At 37.4% G+C, this 26,578-nt stretch overlaps 1 protein-coding gene and 1 pseudogene across 3 annotated transcripts in view; one reads left to right on the top strand and one right to left on the bottom strand.

Annotated features, from left to right (window-relative positions):
• WDR70 (WD repeat domain 70) overlaps positions 1-26,578 on the bottom strand; it is a 303,223-nt gene that overhangs the window by 238,693 nt on the left and 37,952 nt on the right. For all 3 annotated transcript variants that reach the window (XM_067030887.1, XM_059060266.2, XM_059060267.2), the window contains exons 6-7: positions 14,767-14,826; positions 6,040-6,173 (exon numbers count right to left, since the gene is read on the bottom strand). In XM_067030887.1, coding sequence (XP_066886988.1) covers positions 6,040-6,173; positions 14,767-14,826 — 194 coding nt within the window. The remainder of the gene's footprint in view (positions 1-6,039; positions 6,174-14,766; positions 14,827-26,578) is intronic.
• LOC131754753 (nucleotide triphosphate diphosphatase NUDT15 pseudogene) lies at positions 7,525-8,200 on the top strand (annotated as a pseudogene).

The following is a 26,578-nucleotide window of genomic DNA, read 5'->3' as shown; positions in this document are numbered from 1 at the left end:
TTGCTACTAGCACTTCAGTCCAAAAATCACTATATAAATAGAAGCTGTGCATCCTGATCAATGACCAATCACACCACTTCCTCCAAAATCTGTCCCTGATTGGTCACTGTGCATGTGTTACTCAGTTCATGCACAGATAGCAAAGCACATAATTGTGTTGCCTCCCTTGTCTCCCAGGGATCAACCCATGTGACATTTCACAAAACGGATAATCAAAAGACGGTTATTTGACAATGTCAACATTTTTAAATGTGCACAAAAGGCATTTCATTTCTTGCTATCTATTCTTGAGAAACACACAATTTACACATATGCCCAATGCAGTATAGAGGTAATCATTTCATCATTTATTCAGAATAGTGAAAAAGTGGCCATAACCCAAGTCCATCAAGGGGAGAGTAGCTAATCAGTGTAGTGGTTTTCAAAGTATGTTCTCAGATCAGGTACGCCAGTAGCATGTGGGAACTTGTTAGAGATGCAAATTCTTGGCCACACCAGACCTAAAGAATCAGAAACTCTAAAGGTAAGGTATAGCATTTAATATTTTAACAAGCCCTTCAGATGGTTCTGATGCCTATTAAAGTTTTAAAATCACTTAACTATGGTAAATTATACATAGTATGCTATGCAGCGCTTAGAAAGAATATAGTAGTACACATGTAGTCTTATTAAAAATCTCCAAGCGATATTGTGAGTGAGAAAAAAATTATGGAATAACAATGATCTGATGCCATTTATGAAAATAAATACAGAATACACAGTTTTTGGATAGATACATTTGATATTTGTTGATAACTGCATGGAAAAACCTGAAAAAATATACACCATAATGAAAACAGTGATGAAACCTGAGAAAAAGATTAAAATGAAGATGATAAAGGAAGAACTTTAGTTTTATCTGAAATGCTTCAATGTCTGTATGAAAATGTTACTTATGTAGTACTTGATTAACTGAAGTGTTTTTAAAAAGAAAAGAATAGAGAGTATTTAGTCATTTTTAAAAGGGCTAAGATAAGAAATTCTTATTTTGGCTACCTAAGTGATCCAAAACTACTCGATATTTAATGACAAGTTTTACTTCATCTACATTTCTTTTTTTTTTTTTTTTTTTGCATAGAGGATACAACCAAAGGGTTTGTGATCCCAAGGATTATATTCTATTATATATATAGGTTTAAATTCTTAAACCTATATATATAATTATTAAGAATCTATGAGGAAACATAAAGAAAGTAAAAAGTGATTAGCTAATTGGATCAGAGAAAATGTGGTAATGATTTTCACTAAATGACAAAGGAAGACTTTAGAAACCAGAGATCTATAAATCTAATATTGATACTGGGTAAAAGTCCAAACAAGTTACTAAACAGACTTCAAAATACAAAAAATGAAAGATGCATCAAAAAGAAGTTGAACAACAAAAGAAAAGCATTTTTTAAAATTTGATTTTTATACTGGTAGATCAAGGAAACATTTAACATCAGTCTTTCCAAGGTGGCCCAGGAGAGTGAGACTCAGGCTAAGAATATTACAGCATCAGAGTCCTTTGGAGAAATTCATCAGAGGTGCCCCAAATCCAGAATACCTGACTGCAGTTTCACCCATAAACTTAGAACTTCTGCCTTCCCTCCTGAATGGCTATGGGGGTCCTTTGTGTGTGAATACCTCTTTGAAACCCACTTATTCATCATAATGTTGCCTCCTGAATATCAGCCGAATTCTGACAACTGCTATTACAGGTGAGGAGATAGTCTGAAAACAGTATAATGAGCTTTTATATCTTTAAGACAGTTAACAAATTCCCTCAAGTTTTCTTGGTAGATGATATAGAAATAATGTAGATGGGTGAAAAAAAAGTTATGGAAGAATTCAGCTGAGTAATTGGTATGCATGGATTCTCATGTGAGTGAACCACTTAATCTAAAAAGTTGTTTAACAGATCAATGTCAAAACGAAGAAAGGTTTCTAATGTCATACTAAAGTCTGACTCTTGCCGTATTTAACAAGTTATCAATTGAATAAGAACTTATTGCACATTTATCAAATTTGCAATTGGCAAAAACCAAGGGTCTGATCATTAATATACTGCATGTCAGAATCCAAAACTGGAACAATGAGCTAATAAAATAAAGAGAATGATATTGAAAGCAAAAAAGGAAAGAAAAAACGTAAATACCTGCACTGCATTTTTTTCCTTATTTAAAAATTTAATTTATTATTATATAATATAGACACACCACACACACAAATAAATTTAACAAAGATCATTTGTGGCCTATAAGGCCAAAAACACTATCTGACCCTTTACAGAAAATGTTTGCCAACTCCTGGTCTTGACTAGTAAGTCTTCCTCAAAAATATGTTCTATCTTTGAATTTGAGTATAAAAATCAAAGACATTAAGTAAACATTCTGTAATATTAAATTTAAATTTGAATGGGGATACAGATTAATAATTCTGAAATTATTTTACATGTATACTGGGGTTAAACAAATATATAAATGGATGGGAGGTAGAAGTGAGGTTTCTCACTGGAGGAAAGTGTAAGTTTCCAAGACAGACGAAGAGGGAAGGCTAGAATGAATCAATGTGTACTGGATTAGAGTCAGAGACTTCAGTATGAACTCATTTAGCTTAATATAAATGCAAAAGGATACAGAAACAATTACACATACAGCACATACATAGGTTAGTACACAGGCATAAACTTCCTAACTCTGTTGAGAAGGCCTAGAAGCAGTGACACCCCAGGGACAACAAGCACAGGAAGAGCCTAGATCCTTTTTTTCTGATATCATTCTCCAAAGAAATATGACTAATTCTAGGACAGGGGTAAAGAAAATATGAGTTTGGAACATCTCACAGTACCCAAAAGTAAGGAAGTATAAACAAACAGACAAATAAAAAGGCATGTCAAAGAAAAGAACACAAGAGGCAAACTGAAAGAGCTCACAATGGCCACAGCTGAAACAATCTGAGCAATAAAATAAATAACACAGTATTGACTTATAATTCAAGGTATAATAGAAATGAATAAATAAACAAACAAACATTCTTCCTTGCAGAAGAATTCCAAGTAGTTTATGTAATTATCACCCCCTTCAGGAGGTAGAGCTTAATTTTTCCACTCTACTAAGTGTGAGCAGTATTTGCTGACTTGCTTCCAAAGAATGGCATATGGAAAGGTGAGGAAAAAGTAACTCTATAGTGGAGAAACCTTAAAAACATGATAGCATGTACCCCTGATATGTGACAAGAAGGGCACTTCACCTCTGTGATATTCAGCCCAAAAACCCACAGCCTCAGTCTAACAATGAGAAAAACGCCATTAAAAAATAAGTCAAGGGATATTCTACAAAATACCTGACCGATACACCTAGAAACTGTCAAGTCATGAAAATCAAAGAACGACTGAGAAACTATCATAAACCAGAGGATACTAAACAGACATGAAGACTAAATGTAATATAATATCTTAGAAGGGATATTAGTTTATAAAAAAAGTGAAATCGAAATAAAGTGGCGTTTAGCTAATGATAATGTACAAATGTTGGCTTAATTATCACAAATGTAATGTGACATAGTAATGTAAGATGTTAACAATAGAAGAAACTGGGTTAGGGGTATACCTGAACTCTGGACTATCTGTACATCTTTTCAGTAAATTTAAAAATATTCAGAAATTTAAAGTTTACTAAAATTTTGAAATGGAAATGTCAATATGATCTTATCATTTAAGCGCACACACACACACACACACACACACACTTATCTATATTTTTCACCTCTTTCCACTGAAAAGGTCAAGAAGTAATGATACCCCAATATCAATGAACATGTGTAGCATCCAGATTTGGTCTCTGAATACCATTCCCACTAACAAAACAGGTGTCTGTGGGGAAATGCTCACTCTGGGACCTGGAAAGGCATGTACTGGGAAGCCTACAACACGCTGTTCCAGAAAATAAGTAAGCTTTTAAAGACTAATGAGGTCATGTCAAAACTACATAGCAATCAGGGACTCCCAATGGCCAAATCTGAGACACTTTAAACATCAAAAAGAATAATGACTGGGACTTCCCTGATGGCAGAATTGTTAAGAATCTGCCTGCCAATGCAGGGGACATGGGTTCAATCCTTGGTCTGGGGAGATACCACATGCCGCGGAGCAACTAAGCCCATGCACCACAACTACTGAGCCTGCGCTCTAGAGCCCGAGAGCCACAACTACTGAGCCTGCGCACCACAACTACTGAAGCCCACATGCCTAGAGCCCGTTGCATGGCAACAAAGAGTAGCCCCCGCTCTCCACAACTAGAGAAAGCCTGAGTGCAGCAACAAAGACCCAATGCAGCCAAAAGTAAATAAAAAATTTTTTTAAAAAGAATGACTGCAATTGACTGAAACACATGAAAATTTAAAAATCATAAATACCAGTAATCAAAAAAGAAAAACCGGGCTTCCCTGGTGGTGCAGTGGTTGAGAGTCCGCCTGCCGATGCAGGGGACACGGGTTTTTGTGCCCCGGTCCGGGAAGATCCCACATGCCGCGGAGCGGCTAGGCCAGTACTCCACAACTACTAAGCCTGTGCTCTAGAGCCCACGAGCCACAACTACTGAGCCCGTGAGCCACAACTATTTAAGCCCGTGTGCCTAGAACCCATCTACCACAACAAGAAAAGCCACCACAATGAGAAGCCCGCGCACTGAAACAAAGAGTAGCCCCGGCTCGCTGCAACTAGAGAAAGCTCGCACACAGCAACGAAGACCCAACATAGCCAAAAAAATAATAAATTAAATAAATAAATTTATTTTAAAAAAAGGTCATCATACTACCTCAAGTTAAATGTCACTATTATAAATCATAAGAGCTATTTTAAATATAGCCATAATTGGAGATACTCGGGTTTTTTATTTTTTCCTTTCAATTGATCATATATCTGTTAAGATCTATTTAGGGAATTCTCAAATCTTTACTACTAGACAGCTTAAGAGTTATGACTTCAAACTTTACAAGTCAATAATAATTTGTAGAACACTGACCAGAGCCACTTCAGTCAGCAAGGTTATTTTGCTAGATAACTATATAACTGCCAGAGAAATTTGAGGTCTGACTCAATTCTGATCCACATAAGACAGATATTTATTATGTAAATATTTATTGGCAAGTAAGCACAAACAATTCATATGATCTATTCTGCAGGCTTGATAAAAAATCCCAGCATCTCGTTTAGATGCACCATTTCCACAAAAGGTTCACTGGAAGCAAACGCTCAACAGTCCAGTGACAGGAACTTTCTCCATATAGTTGATGAAATCCAGAGTTTACAAGTGGAGATTAAACAAAACCCCTAAGAGTTCAGGTTGAAGGCAAAACTAGATTTACACCCCATTCATGCAAGAGTAAGAAACTGAGTCAGAGTAATTCAGCTAATCCACATATCTTGAATATTTTTAAATCTCATCATTGAAAGCTCATTTCCAACATACATTATGCAAGTTAACAGATAGTTTCACCAATAAAATCCATTTCTGATATCCAATATGCTAAAAGATCAACGATGGTCAAAAGTAGAAATAAGAGGGTGGCTCATGGTAGCAACATGTAAAGTCCTTTATAATATAATGCTAGCTGACCATACCTGCACAATGCAGCACCAACTAGCACTTGGCTTAACATGTGTTGTACACACATATATAATATTACACAGTATTTAATGAAGTGTTTTAAAATAAACTAGGCAAAGTAACAATTTCTAAATTAATATATTTTTTAAAAAACAATGAAAGACAGAAAATGTCTTTAAAACACAAATTAATGAAACTAAAGGAAATTTACTAGAGAATAAATTAATGAAACTAAAGGAAATTTACTAAAGAAAAGAAGCATAAAAGGTACACTTCGCTTTCATCTGAATAACGAATGTAGTATATAGTCATGTAAACTTATCGTATTTTGGTAAAAATCATCATAAACGGAATTCAAATAACAAGAGACTCTGTCTTCAAATATGAAGGCATTAAGTTGCATAATACATACCATTCACAGGGCTGAAGGGATCGAAATGCCTTAAAAGAAGCATCCATTCCAGCGAAATCCCAAAACTTAACATCATAGTCATACCCTCCAGTCACCAAACGGGCACCTGAGGGATCCAGACCCAAAGCAGAAACCTGGTTTAAAAAAATAAATAAATAAAATAAAAATAAATTTAAAAAAAAATTTTTTTTTAAATGGAGAAAAGCTACTTATTGTCTATTATAACCCCATTTCCTTTCTTTAACCCTACCTCCTACCTTACAAGCACTGTAGATCACCACTGTTGTCACTTCTGAAAAGTGAAAATGGAAAGCACCTTCTATATTATGTGGCTTTGTTATTAGGAGTATTATTTCTTTGAAATACAAGAAAATATTTTAATCTAATCAGTAGCTTCATCCCAACTTATCTACCATGTACTCAGAATAGCTGTCATATGATAAACTAAGTTGCTTTACTATATAAGTAGAAATCTTATGAACAATTCAGCTTTTTCAATAAACAATTTTGAGGAAGTCTTTTAAGATTGTTTGACTATCACTAAGTGAATAACACATAAATCCAAAACTCCCAAAATGAGTAATGCCAATAGGAACCATAAATCTATTCAACAAAATAGAGCAAAGTAGAAATTATTATCTTGTGCATTTGGCTAATTATTTGGTCACCTTAAACAATTATTTTTAAAGCTGAATTTGTAAGTAACTAACCACATTATAATATCACTTATACTGGTTCCATAAAATATTTGCTTTCCCTGTGAACTTTCCAAGGTTCAATTCACATACAAATATCCAATGTGTAACTCACTGTTCTTGAGCTACATTTATCATTCTTGTCAAAGCGGTTAGTCCCTGGATCTACTGACCTCTCAGAAGGAAAGACTGCATTAGGAATATTAAATTTGATTATCATATACATGAGACAATAAAAGGATCATAGTTTTATATAAAGAAAGGCACTATAAATCAATCCTCCAAATAGACTTGAAATGTTAATTAAATATAACAGAATTACTGCAATCAAAACCAGATACTGACAAAATAATTTATACTCATTTCAATTACTACCTGTGAATACTGATTTCATAATATAACGGAATTATATACAAATACAATGAATAACTTGTTATATGTTTAAATTAGAAAGGTACCTTAAATGGGTTAAAGAAAGCATACAAATGAGAGCTATCATTTGAATGCCTGAACAATATGTCTTAAAACAATCGAAAATAAAACTAAATAAACATTAGTTTTTAAAGTCTGAGAAGTGACTTGCTACCACCAACTACAAACTTACCTGCTTCCATGCCCACTCTACCCTTCTTCCCTCCTGTTAAAATTCAAGAGGTGTCCCTCCTCCTGATAAAGCTAACCCCACCAGTGTTCATCTCCCTACAATATAATTTGAAATCGCAAATTCATTTGTGACTTGTCTATTCTATTCCTGTCCTCCTCTCCAGAGTGTAAATTCCGCTCCTACCCCATGACCACCAGTGTGGAGCCACCGGGGCCGAGGCCCTGAATCAGGGTGGGAGGAATGGTGACCAGCTGCAGGCATCCTCACTGTTCTCCTGGGGAAAAGGACAGTGTTGTTTGCAACCTGCAGTTTCCAACTTCCTGGTGGTCATTTGGACTTCAGGGTAAACTGGGAAGAATGTGCCCAAAGGGAAACCTGGGGAGAAGCAGTTCTTCACCTAAAAAACGTTCACCGTTGTGAATTTTTTTTTTTTTTTTTTTTCACTGTGCCGCGCGGCATGCAGGATCTTAGTTCCCCAACCATGGATCAAAACCGTGCCCCCCCTGCAGTGTAAGTGCAGAGTCCTAACTACTGGACCACCAGGAATTTCCCTTTTGTGAATTCTTTCACTGAGGAAGAGAATTACCATTATGTACACTATATTAATGAAAAAAGAAATGGATATGATTCATAATTTAGAACCAAAAAATGTAGAATCTAAAAAAAAAATAAAAGTAGGAAGTATATTCCTTGGGAACAATTTCCTCTACTGGACCAGCTTTTCTGGGAATTAGGTTGTTTAAAGGAACAAGGCTATGATCCTTCTCTGGATCATCTGGTAGGATACAAAGGAAATGATCTCTTAAGTGGCCAAGAAGATTCCTTGATTTTTTTTAAAAAAGACAAAATAAGGTCTGGCTAAGGAATGGAAAATATCTAATTTCAGAAAAACTCCCATTTTATCTAAAAAGTTCCAAAAGATTGCCAGTTTATTTGCAAATTTTTAATATACCCACCACCTTTTCAGTCTTTTCTTGTGAAAATTTTCCTAGGATATGTGACTGCATTACATTCAGACACAGAATATGTGATAATTGGTGAGACTATGGTTAATCTGCTTTCTATATCTCCCTGTGATATTTACTGTGCAGTCTGTCATCAGCAGCTTACATGGAATAGAGTGCAACAGAATTTGCCTTATCATTTTAGTTCAAATAGAAATTCTAATTCAAATACTAACACAGTAAGCCTATGGCAGAATTTATCATGTTTGTTGATTTTCCTCTTTTCTTTTATTAAAAAAAATAGGAGTAGGGGGCAGTAATATACTGTGACAGTCCTTGTTAGAGGCAACAACTAGAGAGAACAGGACAGGCCATTAAGGTATATTTCCCAGGTTTGTGATTGAGAATCCAAACCAAGAGAAGTGAGACCAACCTCTAGGATCTGTATCCTATCATGAACAGGCCATGTAATTTTGGATTTCTTGCTTAATCTCTGATATCCAGTGCCTTTACATGTAAAATGAGGAGATTAGAATACAGTAGTGGTTCTCAAAGTGTGATCTGGAGGGTCCACAAGACCCTTTCAAGTGTACTCAAGATCAAAGCTATTTTTACAATACTAAGACATCATTTGCCTTTTTTCCAGAGGCTACAGGATGTGTGATATTGTAAAAGACTGAATGCAAAAAAGCTGGTATGATAAATCCAGCCCTCTTCTATTAAGCCAGACATTAAAGAGATTTGCAAAACTGTGAAATAATACCACTCTCCTCATTAATGGGTTTTTTTGCTTTCAAAAAAGTAATTTTTCATAAAAATTATTTATGTTAGCATGTATCAGCTTTTCTTATTTGTAAGTGAGTTAAAAACTCTAAAAACTAGAAGAGAAAAAAAAGAGTGTAAATTCCATGTGGACAAAGACCATCCTTGTGCCCAGCACAGTGCCTGGCACAAATCTGACACTTAATAAATAACCCTTTTAAAAAAGGAAGGAGGACTGTAAAATAAAATAATCACGTACAAAACAAACAGCTATGCAGTTTGACAAATATAAGATCAATTACCCTCTATCAGGAAAGAACAGGATAAACTACAAAGTTCACTTTTTTTAATCTAAGGACAGAAGAAAGATGGCAAAGAAGACAGGGCAAAGTGACAAAATGAGATCTTCAATGCTACCATTCTGAAGTATCAGGATGTTGGACTTCCCTGGTGGCTCAGTGTTTAAGAATCCACCTGTCAATGCAGGGAACATGGGTTCAATCCCTGGTCCAGGAAGATCCCACATGCTGCAGAGCAACTAAGCCCATGTGCCACAGCTACTGAGCCTGTGCTATAGAGCCAGCAAGCCACAGTTACTGAGCGCACATGACACAACCACTAAAGGCCCTGCGCCTAGCGCCCATGCTCCGCAACAAGAGAAGCCACCGCAATGAGAAGCCCACACACTGCAACAAAAAGTAGCCCCCACTCGCTGCAACTAGAGAATGCCTGCACACAGCAAAGACCCAATGCAGCCAAAAATAAACAAACAAACAAACAAATAAAGGATCAGGATCTCTATGGCTGCTTATATACTCCCTGTAGTATCCACCAAAAGGATATGAAAGGTAATGAGTAACATAGAAAACAGAGCTCTGGCGGAGCTTCAAGATGGCAGAAGAGTAAGACGCGGAGATCACCTTTCCTTCCCACAAATACATCAGAAATACATCTACATGTGGAACAGCTCCTACAAACCACCTACTGAATGCTGGCAGAAGACCTGAGACCTCCCAAAAGCCAAGAAACTCCCCATGTACCTGGGTTGGGCAAAAGAAAAAAGAGAAAAACAGAGACAAAAGAATGGGGACTGGACCTGCACCAGTGGGAGGGAGCTGTGAAGGAGGAAAAGTTTCCACACACTAGGAAGCCCCTTCCTGGGAGGAGACTGCGGGTGGCAGAAGGGGGAAGCTTCAGAGCCACGGAGGAGAGCGCAGCAACAGGGGTGCGGAGGGCAAAGCGGAGAGATTGCCGCACAGAGGATCGGGTGCCGACCAGCACTCACCAGCCCTAGAGGCTTGTCTGCTCACCCAAGGGGGCGGGCGGGGGCTGGGAGCTGAGGCTCGGGCTTCAGAGGTCGGATCCCAGGGAGAGGACTGGGGTTGGCGGCATGAACACTGCCTGAAGGGGGCTAGTGTGCCACAGCTAGCTGGGAGGGAGTCCAGGAAAAAGTCTGGAGCTGCCGAAGAGACAAGAGAATTTTTCTTGCCTCTTTGGTTCCTGCTGCACGAGGAGAGGGGATTCAGAGTGCCACTTAAAGGAGCTCCAGAGACGGGCGCCAGCCACGGCTATCAGCACAGACACCAGAGATGGGCATGAGACACTAAGGCTGCTGCTGCCGCTACCAAGAAGCCTGTGAGCAAGCACAGGTCACTTTCCACACCTCCCCTCCCGGGAGCCTGTGCAGCCCGCTACTGCCAGGGGCCCGAGATCCAGGGACAACTTCCCCAGGAGAACACACAGCGGCCTCAGGCTGGTGCAACATCACGTTGGCCTCTGCAGGCTCGCCCCACATCCGTACCCCTCCCTCCACCCAGCCTCAGTGAGCCAAAGCCCCCGAATCAGCTGCTCCTTTAATCCTGTCCTGTCTGAGCGAAGAACAGACGCCCTCAGGCAACCTACAAGCAGAGGTGGGTCCAAATCCAAAGCTGAACCCCAGGAGCTGTGCGAACAAAGAAGAGAAAGGGAAATCTCTCCAAGCAGCCTCAGGAACAGCGGATTAAATCTCCACAATCAACTTGATGTACCCTGCATCTGTGGAATACCTGAATAGACAACGAATCATCCCAAATTGAGGAGGTGGACTTTGGGAGCAAAGATATATATATTTTTTTTCTCTTTTTCAATTTTTGTGACTGCTTGTGTGTATGCTTCTGTGTGTGATTTTGTCTGTATACCATTGCTTTTACCATTTGTCCTAGGGTTCTGTCTGTCCGTTTTTGGTTTTTTATTTAATTACTTAAAAATATTTTTTTCTTAATAATTATTTTTTATTTTATAACTTTATTTTATCTTCTTCTCTCTTTCTTTCTTTTCTTTCTCCCTTTTATTCTGAGCCGTGTGCAGGACAGGCTCTTGGCGCTCCAGCCAGGCATCAGGGCTGTGCCACTGAGGTGGGAGAGGCAAGTTCAGGACACTGGTCCAAAAGAGACCTCCCAGGGTCTTCCCTGGTGGCACAGTGGTTGAGAGTCCGCCTGCCAATGCAGGGGACACGGGTTCGTGCCCCAGTCAGGGAAGATCCCACATGCCGCGGAGAGGCTGGGCCCGTGGGCTATGGCCGCTGAGCCTGCGTGTCCGGAGCCTGTGCTCCACAACAGGAGAGGCCACAACAGTGAGAGGCCCGCGTATCGCAAAAACAACAACAACAAAAGATACCTCCCAGCTCCACATAATATCAAAAGGTGAAAACCTCCCAGAGATGTCCATCTCAATGCAAAGACCCAGCTCCACTCAACGACCAGCAAGCTACAGCGCTCTACAACCCATGCAAAAGAACTAGCAAGACAGAAACACAACCCCATCCATTAGCAGAGAGGCTGCCTAAAATCATCATATGGCCACAGACACCCCAAAACACACCACCAGACGTGGACCTGCCCATGAGAAAGACAAGATCCAGCATCATCCACCAGAACACAGGCACTAGTCCCCTCCACCAGGAAGCCTACACAACCGACTGAACCAACCTTAGCCACTGGAGACAGACACCAAAACAACAGGAACTATGAACCTGCAGCCTGCAAAAAGGAGACCCCCAAACACAGTAACTTAAGCAAAATGAGAAGACAAAGAAACACACAGCAGATGAAGGAGCACGGCAAAAACCCACCCAAGCTAACAAATGAAGAGGAATTAGGCAGTCCACCTGAAAAAGAATTCAGAATAACAATAGTAAAGATGATCCAAAATCTTGAAAATAGAATGGAGAAAATACAAGAAACGTTTAACAAGGAACTAGAAGAACTAAAGAGCAAACCAACAGTGATGAACATGAACAACACAATACATGTAATTAAAAATTCTGTAGAAGGGATCCATAGCAGAATAACTGAGGCAAAAAAATGGATAAGTGACATGGAAGATAAAATAGTGGAAATAACTACAGCAGAGCAGAATAAAGAAAAAAAAAAGAAAAGAACTGAGGACAGTCTCAGAGACCTCTGGGACAACATTAAATGCACCAACATTTGAATTATAGGGGTCCCAGAAGTAGAAGAGAAAAAGAAAGGGACTGAGAAAATATTTGAAGAGATTATAGTTGAAAACTTCCCTAACATGGGAAAGGAAACAGTTAATCAAATCCAGGAAGCACAGAGAGTCCCATACAGGCTAAATCCAAGGAGAAACACGCCAAGACACATATTAATCAAACTATCAAAAATTAAATACAAAGAAAAAATATTAAAAGCAGCAAGGGAAAAACAACAAACACCACACAAGGGAATCCCCGTAAGGTTAACAGCTGACCTCTCAGCAGAAACTCTGCAAGCCAGAAGAGAGGGGCAGGACATATTTAAAATGATGAAGGAGAAAAACCTACAACCAAGAATACTCTACACATTAAGGATCTCATTAAGATTTGAGGGAGAAATCAAAACCTTTTCAGACAAGCAAAAGCTAAGAGAATTCAGCACCACCAAACCAGCTTTACAACAAATGCTAAAGGATCTTCTCTAGGCAGGAAACACAAGAGAAGGAAAAGACCTACAATAACAAACCCAAAACAATTAAGAAAATGGGATTAGGAACATACATATCGATAATTACCTTAAATGTAAATGGATTAAATGCTCCAACCAAAAGACACAGACTCGCTGAATGGATACAAAAAAAAGACCCATATATATGCTGTCTACAAGAGACCCACTTCAGACCTAGGGACACATACAGACTGAAAGTGAGGGGATGGAAAAAGATATTCCATGCAAATGGAAATCAAAAAAAAGCTGGAGTAGCAATTCTCATATCAGACAAAATAGACTTTAAAACAAAGACTATTATAAGAGACAAAGAAGGACATTACATAATGATCAAGGGATCAATCCAAGAAGAAGATATAACAATTGTAAATATTTATGCATCCAACAAAGCAGCACCTCAATACATAAGGCAAACACTAACAGCCATAAAAGGGGAAATTGACAGTAACACAATCACATATATATGGAATCTAAGAAAAAAAATGTCATGAAGAGATTAGTGGTAGGACGGGAATAGGATGGGAATAAAACACAGACCTACTAGCGCATGGACTTGCGGATACAGGGAGGGGGAAGGGTAACTGTGACAAAGTGAGAGAGTGGCATGGACATATATACACTACCAAATGTAAAATAGATAGCTAGTGGGAAGCAGCCGCAAAGCACAGGGAGATCAGCTCTGTGCTTTGTGACCACCTAGAGGGGTGGGATAGGGAAGGTGGGAGGGAGGGAGACGCAAGAGAAAGAGATATGGGAACATATGTATATGTATAACTGATTCACTTTGTTGTAAAGGAGAAACTAACACACCATTGTAAAACAGTTATACTCCAATAAAGATGTTTAAAAAAAAAAAGAAAGAAAGAAACATTTCAGTCTGGTATCTTTCTGATGTTGTGTGTAATGCAATTGTGTACATTCAAAAATTTTATAGCTATGTTTGTTGTGATTGGTTTTCTGTTAAGCATTTTAAATTAAGAAATGAAATAATCAGTTAACATATCTGTTGTGTTATAATCAGAAACAGGCTTGCTCTCTGAGAAGTATCTATAACCATATGACATTGCTGTCTGTCAGTATTTGGTGAGGTTTTAAGAAATGTCAGAGTCTTGAAATTATATCTATGTAATATTAATATTGAATTTGATATGGAAATAAAGACTGCTTTCTTTAAAAAAAGTATCATTTTTAATAAGATTATTAAATCTTTTTTTACAGTAAGATAAAATGATTTAATCTTATACCTCAAAATGTTTACATTAATTTTTAAATAACATAAACAAATATGACAATATAAAAACATAATCCATAAATCTAAGTAATATAATCTTAGAGCCATACAGTAACTATCTTATGTTCATTTCTTATCTCAACATCCACCTAAAAAATGAACTCAGGCCTCTTACTGATATAGAAATGAAGCCAAGGGTAATGAAAAATTTTCCCACACCATAACAAAAAAAAGTATTTGAGTTTCATTTCTTTCTTTCACTTGTAATGTTCCTATATCAAAGAAAGAGGTTTTAAAGCCAACAATAACAATGGCAGTAAGTGCTCCTATTTTAAATGAAATGCAATGGTTATTGTGACTGAACAGAAAAGTAATCTATTTTCCTTAATGTCTATAGTTTTGTGATACCAGTTGATTGTATAATTGGCCTTAATATAAATACATCTTATTAGTTCACTTTTCCATGAAAGCCCTGTTATTGAGGGAAAAGAATTAAATTTTTAAAACTTACTGTCTTAGTGCCATGCTTCAGCGTTATCTCATGCGAGTCAGGGATCTTTTGGACAGGATTCTGAAAAAAGAAAATTCCATGACACTGATGAGTAATATAACATATCTGGGGAAACTACATACCACACTCACAGGAAATTTAATTTTTAAAAATTGCATCATTGACTTTTTAACACAAAACTTTAAAAAATAGAAAGTAAAAAGTTTGAGTGTGGGACTTCCCTGGGGGCGCAGTGGTTAAGAATCCCCCTGCCAGTGCAGGGGACACGGGTTTGAGCCCTGCTCCAGGAAGATCTCACATGCCACGGAGCAACTAAGCCCGTGCGCCACAACTACTGAGCCTGTGGTCTAGAGCCCGCAAGCCACAACTACTGAGCCCATGTGCCACAACTACTGAAGCCCGCACGCCTAGAGCCTGTGCTCCGCAATGAGAAGCCACTGCAATAAGAAAACCACGCACCACAACTAAGAGTAGCCCCCATTCGCCACAACTAGAGAAAGCCCACGTGCAGAAACGAAGACCCATGCAACCAAAAATAAATAAATAAAAATTAAATTAAATTAAAATATTTTTCTTAAGTGTGAGCATACCTTATTTCTGCACTTCTAGACAGATTACAATTGGTCACTTTGAGCTGATAATAAATTTATCTTAAATCTCTAAAAAGATAAACCTAAGATATTCTTTAGGTTGTATGAAACCATAAGGTCCTCCCTATATGGAAAATTTTTTAAGTCCTCTTTTCACTGGTACTTGGGCATACCTTAAAGTACTTAATTTATAACAGACAACAAAATTTGCACAGGATAGATACATACCTTTTAACCCATAAAATATTAAAAAACAAAAAACTGATATTCAAATGGTACAAATAAGGAACAGTCATTCACTGATTCATCGACTCAACGTCTTTATTAAAGTGAGATTATACAGATGCTAAGTGGCGTTAGACACAGCCTCTACTCCTCTCTCCTCCCAAGAAGTATATGGTCTGAGAGGGAAACATCAGTGACTCTACTTCAATATAATACATGCTATGTTAGAAACGGTATGGACAGAATAACTGAGAGATGAAGAAGATGGATGCATAAATCAGACATAAGAGGTCACACTGATCATTTAAATAAGCAGTTTCATTGTTTAGTCAAGTCTCCATTATCCAACAGCGGGGTAGTTATACTAAAATTCTACAGCCATTACAAATTCATGTTAGGATTATCTTGCAAACTACTTAATTAAACATGTTCAGGGAATTCCCTGGCGGTCCAGTGGTTAGGACTCTGCACTTTCACTGCTAAGGGCCTAAGTTCAACCCCTGGTCAGGGAACTAAGATCCCACAAGCCATGTAACACAAGCCACGTGGCATGCCCAAAACAAATAAACAAACAAAAACCTGCAATCTACGGAATTTGGTCCCTAACTTCCCTCCTACTTTAGGATCCTTGATGAACCAATCAATCACTAGTTCTTTCTATTTTATCTTAAATCTTTCCCCTACCATGGCTCTTTCTCCTCAGAATATGAACAATGTAAGTATGTCCCATATTGGGACTTCCCTGGTGGCACAGTCATTATGAATCTGCCTGTCAGTGCAGGGGACACGGGTTCGATCCCTGGTCTGGGAAGATCCCACAAGCTGTGGAGCAACTAAGCCCCCGTGAGCCACAACTACTGAGCCTGCGCTCTAGAGCCCATGAGCCACAACTTCTGAGCCCGCGTGCCACAACTACTGAAGCCCGCACGCCTAGAGCCCATGCTCCACAAGAGAAGCCACTGAAATGAGAAGCCCAAGCAACGCAATGAAGAGTAGCCCCCACTCGCCACAACTAGAGAAAGCCCGTGCGCAGCAACGAAGACCCAACGCAGCCAAAAATAAATAAACAAATTTATATTTTAAAAATAGTACATCTCATATTAAAACACACACACACACACCAATTTCGCCTAGGTTTACTGCTGTACCACTATCTTTTCCTTTACAATCAAGCTTCCTCACACTACAGTGTTCACTCATTGTCTCTACTTTCTTTCACCCCTCTACCTCTACCACTTTGGCACTTGTCATTTAATTCCCAATACCTAGCACAGTTCTTGGTACTTAAAGGACTCTTAGTAAATATTTCTTGAATGAATAAATAAGTCACTATAAATGTCCCAGGCCACTTTTCAGAACTTAATCTGCACGTCTGACCTTTCAACAGCATGATAACTACTTAACTATTTCCTCCAACTTGAAACTATTCTTTCTTGGGAGGAAACAGCCTTGACAAAAAGCCAGAAAATCTAGGGTTTTTAAATCAAGCTCTGGGGCTTCCCTGGTGGCGCAGTGGTTGAGAGTCTGCCTGCTGATGCAGGGGACGTGGGTTCGTGTCCCGGTCTGGGAAGATCCTACGTGCCGCGGAGCGGCTGGGCCCGTGAGCCATGGCCGCTGAGCCTGCGCGTCCGGAGCCTGTGCTCCGCAACGGGAGAGGCCACAACAGTGAGAGGCCCGCGTACTGCAAAAAAAAAAATCAAGCTCTGATACTCAATAACCATGTCATAACCTCAGAAGAGTAATAACTCTCAGTTTCCTCACTTGCAAACAGGATAATAGCACCTGCCCCTTAGGTTACTGTGAGGTAAGCGGTTTAAAGCTCATAATACAGAGTTCGGCACAAAGTAGGTACTCAATAAATGACAGCCACCACTTATTCTAAGGCTTGCCTCCTGTCTCTCTTGTCATATTATCTTAGTCTATTTCCAGGCTTCTCTTCCTTTTTACTTGGCTAATTCCTACTCACCCTTTAAGACTCAATTCAGATGTGACCTGCTCCTGGAAGCATTTCTCAACATTTCAAACTCTGCGTTAAATGACCCTTCCATGCACTCCCATGACACCCTCTCCTTGTCTCTATCACAGAACCTATCATAATACATTGTAATTTTTTACCAGTCTCCCTCCACACCACTCCTTAACCAAACTCAAGAGATGCTTCTCAAAGACCGTGTATATATATATATATCGTCTCTGGGTCCACAATCCACAAAACACCTGGTGTATGGCAGACACAAGAGTTTTTGGAGTGTATTAATGGCCCTTACAATGTCTACCTCGTAAATCACATTAGATAATTTTTAATTTACCTCAAACATTAATGTTTATGTCCATAAAGAAGAACCGGTAGGTGCTATCCATCAGGTGAGCCTGGTGAGTGAGAGTCATATTTTCCAAAAGTGAAAACCTTTGAAGACCAAATGATTCTATCCCAGACTAAAAGCACATGTAAAGTTGCAAGTATAGAGAAATAAAGGCAATTTTGTTTTAAACTATTTGCATCTGAGAAGTGGCTATAGTTCATTACCACCACAGATCAGTAAAGAAGATCAGGAACCAAGAGGCACTGAACAAAAACACTTACCTCATAGTAACCCAAGGAACTGCTGGAGAGTTTGCAGTTTATTTCAAGACAAATACATTACAGTATGGTTTACTATGTTTTGGAAAGTCCTGCACACACCAATATCAGAGATACCAATATTCCAACACAAATTCAAAAATAATTTAAAAGTTGAACAAATGAATTCTGGACTACCCCTACATTAAATTATGTAAACCACTGTTCCCTTTGCAGTTGACAATATTTGTAAGTAATAAAAACTCATGTAAAGGTGCTAAGTACTCCTGAAAGAAACAGGAGAACAGTTCAAACGTTTTACTGAAAGGAGAATCTATTATAGTATCATTTCATAACCAATTCCTTTTTCATCACTCAGGAAAGAAAAACACTGTCACCAGAAGGAAGGATGAAAATTATTTCACTGAATTCAGTGCAGAACGTGCCTATATACAGACAATTTCTGACATGTAAAGAAAAAACTTACAAGAATACAGAACTCAGTATTTACATTAGGAATGAATTAAATGTTTAAATAAGTATTGTTTACATTTAAAATCAAAGTTTTACTGGAAATCATGTAGGGCGTAACTCATAAAAAGCCCATATAATTGGCACAACTAAATCATCTAAAATAGTAGCAATCCATCTTTTGGTAGCATATCACTTGATGGTGACTGTACTTTTTCCAGAACTTTTACTAATGACTTTTTGAAATATGGCTTAGTGTGAAATTTGCTGTAACAGTAAAATATTTTCAAGATTTCCCTGCCAGGGGACATTATAAACTACAAGACTTCCATGAAGTCATTTATTACCAAAATTCATAACAAGAGCAACAGTCTTAATGGAAGAGAGGAAAAGATACCAGTTTTTGTTTTGGTTTGGTTTTAAATGCCAACCAAAGGATTATTTCCCAGGCTCTTTCGTTTACCCCAGTAAGAACAATGAGAGCAAACATATCTAGAATAACACGAGCAATTCCATCTGATGTACTATACATACATCCTTGTAGTGTTTTTCAAAAGACTTGCAAATCATTTATAACCTTTCTGGGGTAATTTGTCATAAATTTTAAAAGTTATATATGTATAGTAGTATGAGTCAAAATAAAAAGTCTACTCAGTAATAAAGATCTACCACAAAGTGGCTAACAGTTGGGACAGAGAATGGGGATTTCCAACCAGGAGTTTGAAAATGAATGTCACTTTCTCCCAGAAACCACTTTGGAAAGAGTTACCAGTGCAGAACCATAAGCAGCCAGAATTAGAGTCCATTCTGGTGTAACTCTTCAAATTAATTCATTTATTCACTCACTCACTAATCACACATTCACTTCAAAACATTTATTGAGTATTTAATTATATACTACATACCACATACCAGGAACTAAGTTAAAGATAAAAAGACCGATAACAAAGACTCTGCTCATGAAGAACTATCAGTCCAGCAAAGCAAAACAGACAGGTAAACAAACAGGCAAACTAAAATGTTTCAGATGCTATGACAGAAGGATACACAGGGTTCAGAGCTCAATTCCACTGTGCCTGGGGAAGTAGAGAGTGATTAGAAAAGGCTTCATACAAGAGATGTTTCAGATGCTTTTGGAAAAACAGAAGTTCCCTAGATGAATGTGGAGGGCATCTAGGCGAGAATAAGATGAATCCTGACACTTTCTGAGTTGCAAATATTTTTGCCTGGCTAGAGTTTAAATTGCTGGGCAGGAAAAAGAAGAAGGATGTGTGGTGTAGGGGGTGTGTGTGTATTTTTTTTTAATGTTAACCCAGAGAGTTCGCTATGAGCCAGATTGTATAATGCCAAGAATCTGAAATTTAAGCTCTGAGCCATGTAGAGTAATTTGACAAGACTTGAGATTTCAAAAAAATCACCGAGGCATCAAAAGACACAATTAACACGGTGAAAAGGCAACCTACACAACGGGAGAAAATATCTGCAAATCATATATCTGATATGGTGTTAATATCCAGAATATATTTAAAACTCCTATGACTCAACAACTACAACGAAAAAAACCCAATTCAAAATTTGGCAAAGAACTTCAATAGTTATTTCTCCAAAGAAGTTATACAGATGACCAACAAGCATATGAAAAGATACTCAACATCACTAATCCTTAGGGAAATACAAATCAAAAACACAATGAGAGGGCTTCCCTGGTGGTGCAGTGGTTAAGAATCCACCTGCCAGTGCAGGGGACACAGATTCGAGCCCTGGTCCAGGAAGATGCCATATGCGTGGAGCAACCAAGGACGTGTGCCACAACTACTGAGCCCATGCACCACAACTACTAAAGCCCGTGCAACTGTGCTCCACAACAAGGGAAGCCACTGCAATGAGAAGCCCAACCACTGCAACAAAGAACACCCCCACTCGCCACAACTAGAGAAAGCCCGCGCACATTAACGAAGACCCAACGCAGCCAAAAATAAATAAATAAATTTATTTTTTTAAAAACAACAACCCACAATGAGATACCACTTCACACCCAATACAAAAGCTAATTTTTAAGGGAAAAAAAGAAAAACAAAATAAGTCTTAGCAAAGATGAACAGAAACTGGAACACATACACTGCTGGAGGGAAATGGTGCAGCTGCTGCGTAAAACAGTATGGTAGTTTTTAAAAAAACTTAAACAAGAATTACCTTATGATTCAGCAATTCCATTGGCATATATATCCAAAAGAACTGAAAAGCAGTGTCTCAAAGAGATGTTTGTACACTCATGTTCAAAGCAGCTTTATTCACAATAGTCAAAAGGTAGGAGCAACTCAAGTGTCCATCCATGGATGAAGGAATAGTGGTATAAATATACAGTGGAATATTATTCAGTCTTAAAGAGGAAGGAAATTCTGACACATGCTACACCATGGATGAACCTGGAGAACACTATGCTAAGTGAAATAAGCCACTCACAAAAAGAGAAATACCGTATAATTGCACTCATCTGAGGTATACAGAGTAGTCAAATTCATAGAGACAGAATGCACAGTGGTTGCCAGAGTTTGCGGGGAGAGACAGAAATGGAAAGTTGTCGTTTAATGGGTATAGAGTTTCTGTTTTGCAAAAATGAAAAAGTTCTGGAGACTGGCTGCACAACAATGTAACACTACAGAGCTGTACATTTTTAAATGATTAAGACTGGGACTTCCCTAGTGGTTCAGTGGTTAAGAATCTGCCTGCCAATGCAGGGGACACAGGTTCAATCCCTGGTCCAGGAAGATCTCACGTGTTGTGGAGCAACTAAGCCTTGCACCACAACTACTGAGCCTGCACTCTAGAGCCTGCGAGCCACAACTCCTGAGTCCACACGCCACATCTACTGAAGCCTGCGCACCTAGAGCCCGTGCTCTGCAACAAGAGAAGCCACCACAATGAGATGCCCACTTGCCGCAACTAGAGAAAGCCTGAACAAATGAATTCGAGTGCAGCAACGAAGACCCAACACAGCCAAACATAAGCGAATTAATTACTTAATTAAAATAAAATAAGATAAATTTTTTAAAATGATTAAGACTGTAAATTTTACATTATGTGTATTTTGCCAAAACTAAAAAAAAAATTAATACATACAACACACATAAGCAAACAAAAAAAGATTAAAAGATGCATACTCTTATGCCTGAATACTTCTCAATACTCTAATAAATGTTAGGTAAGCGTCAAAAAAAATCATTTATCCAATGTTTAAAATCTTCCTCCAAAAATGTAAAGTTACATGTCTAAAATATTGCAGAAAGGAAAGACAATTGCCCAGCTAAATCTCACAGCTGGTTCCAATCCTTCAATTAGCAGTATTCCTAAACCACTTCTAAATTACCTTTGAACCATTTATGCCCTATTGCAAGCTGAAATCTTAGAGAACATTTCTTAGTAACATGACAAGAGCACACTGTTAGATAATTTTTATACTTGTGTGAGGGCCGAGAAACTCAAAAAGGATAGCTCATTCTTATATTTTATCAGAAATCACTTTTTTAAAAAAACATGACATTAGCAATAAACACAAAGATGACCATTTTCTATGTTTATTTATCATAAAACAATGGCAGGTAATTAGCCAACAGGATTTATATCAAATGACATTTATTTTCAAAGCTACCATGAACATATGCCCTGTCATTTCCTAACACCCTAAAATTTTATGAATATTTCAGCTTTTATTCTTATTTGCTCTCTAAGTCCGAAGACTTGAAATCTAGACGTGACTCTGACATTAACTGCCTCTTGTAATCTTCACTCAGCCACTTAACTGTACAGAACCTCAGCTTTTCCACTTGTAAAAGTGAAAGAGTTGGACCAGGTAATTCATGACATTCTATGATGACATGGTCTACTTAAACTCACATCTGGAACTAAGAACACTACCCTATGTCCTTCGCTGACTTCCATCTTCTTTACTTTACTCCACACTGCTCACTACCATGATATTACTCTTCCTACTGCATTTCTCACTGAGAACCTTCAGTGTTTCTCCACCACCTTTAGTCCCAATTGTAACTTCTCAGAGCCTCACACATATTGTTTTAGAAATTTTCATTTGTAGAATGTTATTCCAGGTTAAGTTTAGAAAAATTAATGTTTTTAAGAAGTTTCCAGTCAAAGGGTACAAACTTTCAGTTATAAGATAAATAAGTTCTGAGGATCAAATGTATAGCATGGTGCTATACATAATAACACTGAAATTTGCTCAAAGAATAGATCTTAAGTGTTCTTGCCATACCAAAAGAAAGAAAAAGGTGACTGTGTAAGGCGATGGATGTGTTAATTAAGTTGAATGTGCTAATCATTACACAATGTATACATATATCAAACCATCACATTATACATGTTAAGTATCAATATATACAATTTTTATTTGTCAGTTATATCTCAATAAAGCTAGAAAATAAATATCATTTAAAAAAACAACAAAAACATTTCACACAATCAAAAAGCAGATAATTTCTCAAAAGATATTAATCTCTAAAGAGCCTATCAATATTCCTATCATTTGCAGTGGTATTTATTTTTCGTTGATTACTTATCAATGTATGCATTAAGATCCCAACCTTACCCACATAATTAACCACTCCAGGCAGGAATAGAAGAACAGAGGTTGAGCTTGCCAGAATTAAGAAGGAACAATCTGGGTTTCTAAGACCCCTATAATGAAACTCTCCCCTCCCACTTCTTTACCCCTACCCAAAAGAGAAGAAGGCTTTCCTTTACAACTATAAAGGAAGACGGAAAATTTCACCAGCTCAGACTGGAGTCCCTGAGTTTTACCATTTGTCCTATTCCTAAAAAAGGCCCACCTCCACCATGTCAGTGGCAACAACGTACACACCATTCTCACATCTTCACAACTTGAGCTAATTATCCCCTCAAAACTTCAAGTCCTTAGCCTCTTATCTACAAAGAATAAGAATTTGTTACAATGATTCTTTTGGGAAACAAAGCACTTTTGTAAGTGGAGTAAAGATTAATACAAACCTCAGTCTGATAGTGACACTGTTCTCACAGAAGCCTCTCTAATGCCTTGCTACTCAAAGTACAGTCCACAGAGCAGCACCAGGGACATCACCCAGGAACTTGTTAAAATTCAGAATGTTGGACCTCTCCCAGACCTACTAAACCAGAATCTGCTTTTTAATAAGGTCCCTAGGAGACTTATGTGCACATTAAAGCATAAGAAGCAGGGAGTTCCCTGGTGGCCTAGTGGTGAGGATTCCAGGCCTTCGATGCCATGACCTGGTCAGGGAACTGAGATCCTGCAAGCTGCATGGCACGGACAAAATAATAATAATAATAAAGTATGAGAAACAAAAGTTTTCTGAGATTACCGCTTTACTGCAACACAAGTTCACCAGTCCTATTACAGCTTGATAGTATATTGCCTGAGCTACATTTTATACCTTAAGATAATTTCTATAACCTAAAAAAAGATATTCAACTGGAAAATCTTTTTTTTCCATTTGTTAATTTTTTATTACCCCGGAACAAGAAGACTAACATGTAACATGTTTATTTTCTTTTATTTTATTGAAGTATAGTTGATTTACAATATTGTGTTAGTTTCAGGTATACAGCATAGTGATTCAGTATTTCTGCAGATTATACTCCATCATAGGTTATTACACGATAATAGGAATAATTCTCTGTGCTATACAGTATATACTTGTTGCTTATCTATTTTATATATAGTAGTTTTTATTTGTTAATCCCATACCCCTTATTTGTCCCTCCCCCTTTCCCTCTGCTCTTTGGTACCACAAGTTTGTTTTCTGTATCTATGAGTCTGTTTCTCTTTTGCACATACATTCATTTGTATTATCTTTTAGATTCCATATATAAGTGATATCATATACTATTTGTCTTTCTCTTTCATTGGAAAATCTTGGAAGTCAAATTTAACTTTCAATTTAGCAAAAATCTTACACTCTATAATTCAATTTTCCAGACTGCCAGGCAACATGGGATTTTTTTTCCAATTCATACAACCATTCATTCAACAGGTACTTAATAAAACTCATATAGTTTTAAAGAGTCAAGGCAAGAGCAGGACAAGAATCTGGATTCTGTTACTTACTAGTGGGAAGAATGAAAAAATCCCTTCTTCATAGAGCCTCTATTTCCTTAACCATCTACTGTATATAAATAATAATAATAATAGTAACAGCTAGCATATACATGCATACTATGGGCCAAGCACTGCTCAAGGCACCACATATATACAAAGTAATTTGATCCTCACAACTCTCTGATAAGTCCTATTATCACCCCATTTTAAAGATGAGGACACCGAGGCAAAGAGAGGTTAAGTAATTTGTCCCATGGTCACATAACTGGTAAGTGACTGAGAAGGAATTTGAACTTAGAAGTCTGGCCCCAAAGTCTGTGCACATAATCATTACAACATAATGCCTCCTCTATAGTAACACTTACCCTGTTAGCTTCGCAGAGTTGCCGTGATGACCAAGTGAGTTAATGTGCCAAAACACTTTATAACTACAACCCCATTATAAGTAAGACATTATTACAAGCCTATGGCTATAAAGGTTTTATCCTGAAAGTACACATTTGAGAAATTGTTTGAGACCAGGTATAAAATGCCTTGAGATAGAAAAGTTTCACCAACTTTCAGAATCTTAGATATGCAGTGCAGAATTAGTTCAACATGGGTTATACACTGCAGTATTTTGAGTTATGTTTAAGATTTCATAACTGTTTTTTATAAAAATTGAGTTATTACTTGGGCAATCTTTTGATACTCAGTTAAAGATGCACAGACTGTACTAATTTTGACTATAAAAAATGTCAAGGTATCAGTCAAATTAGTGAGAATTAATTTATTTGGAAAAATAAAAGAAGCTTGAGACATAATCAATTTTTATCAAATTCACCTCGTACTGAGAAAAAATATATTTTAATCATTCTCCCCTACTATAGCTCTCTTGAAAACTAACACTGCAGAATAAATACCATATATTATTTAATGTAACTCTGCATACATGCAAAAGCATGTATATGCTTCACAACTGTAAAAGGTATAGTGAAAATTAAAGGCATCCCCAAAGCCAATCTATAGATTCTCTTGTATTAATTCTACAGTCCTAGCTCTAGCAATTCTACACCCTATTCATCCCACCAAATATGGAATAAATTATTTACACTCCATCATACTTTCCATAATGTCTAAAGCCACCACTACTACAACAAAATATTTTAAATTGCTCTTGGGCATTTCTTGCTAGAGAACAAAAGTAGATTATTTACTTGTCATTTCCTCACTAGTCTGTAAAATCCTTGAGGACAGATATTAAGTCTTATTTAATTTGCATCTTCAGTACTTAGCACAGTGTCTGACATACAGTACATGCTCAAATATATTCATTCTTAACTAAAGATATAAATTACCTAGTAATGATAGTTTGTTTTTAAAAGAAAATAAACATGAACTCCATGAGAAAAAAAATACACAAGCAGAGTTTATCCATCCTTTCTAAAATATGAGGACGTATTTATTAACTATTTATATTTTATATCTATGCTTAAAAATTTTTCTCTGTATCTTCAAATTTTTTTTTAAGTAAGCTTTGTTGGTGCTGCTTTAATATTTACTTATATGCTATTTTATCAATTTGGCACTTAAAAATATAAAATGTACTCAAATGCAAACTTTATAATCTTGGTAACAGGAAAGTACAATTCTTCTAAAAGACATATCAATACCGGTAAATATTAATGATTTTGTAAAGATTCTTTAAAAGCACTTTTTTGAATTAAAGCACTAAAGCACTAAGAAATCTTTTTCAAAATTGACATATGCAAATCTTCTCTGTATCTTCAAGATAAAACATTCAAGGCCACAGACAGACTTACTGTAAGCTGTACCTAATAAAGCCTAAGTGCCAGGTGCTCTATGCTGAACACCAGG

Source organism: Kogia breviceps, chromosome 4, assembly GCF_026419965.1.
Source record: "Kogia breviceps isolate mKogBre1 chromosome 4, mKogBre1 haplotype 1, whole genome shotgun sequence".
NCBI lineage: Eukaryota > Metazoa > Chordata > Mammalia > Artiodactyla > Physeteridae > Kogia > Kogia breviceps.
The sequence above is the reverse complement of the archived record's forward strand: the minus strand, read 5'-3'. Positions and strand labels throughout refer to the sequence as shown.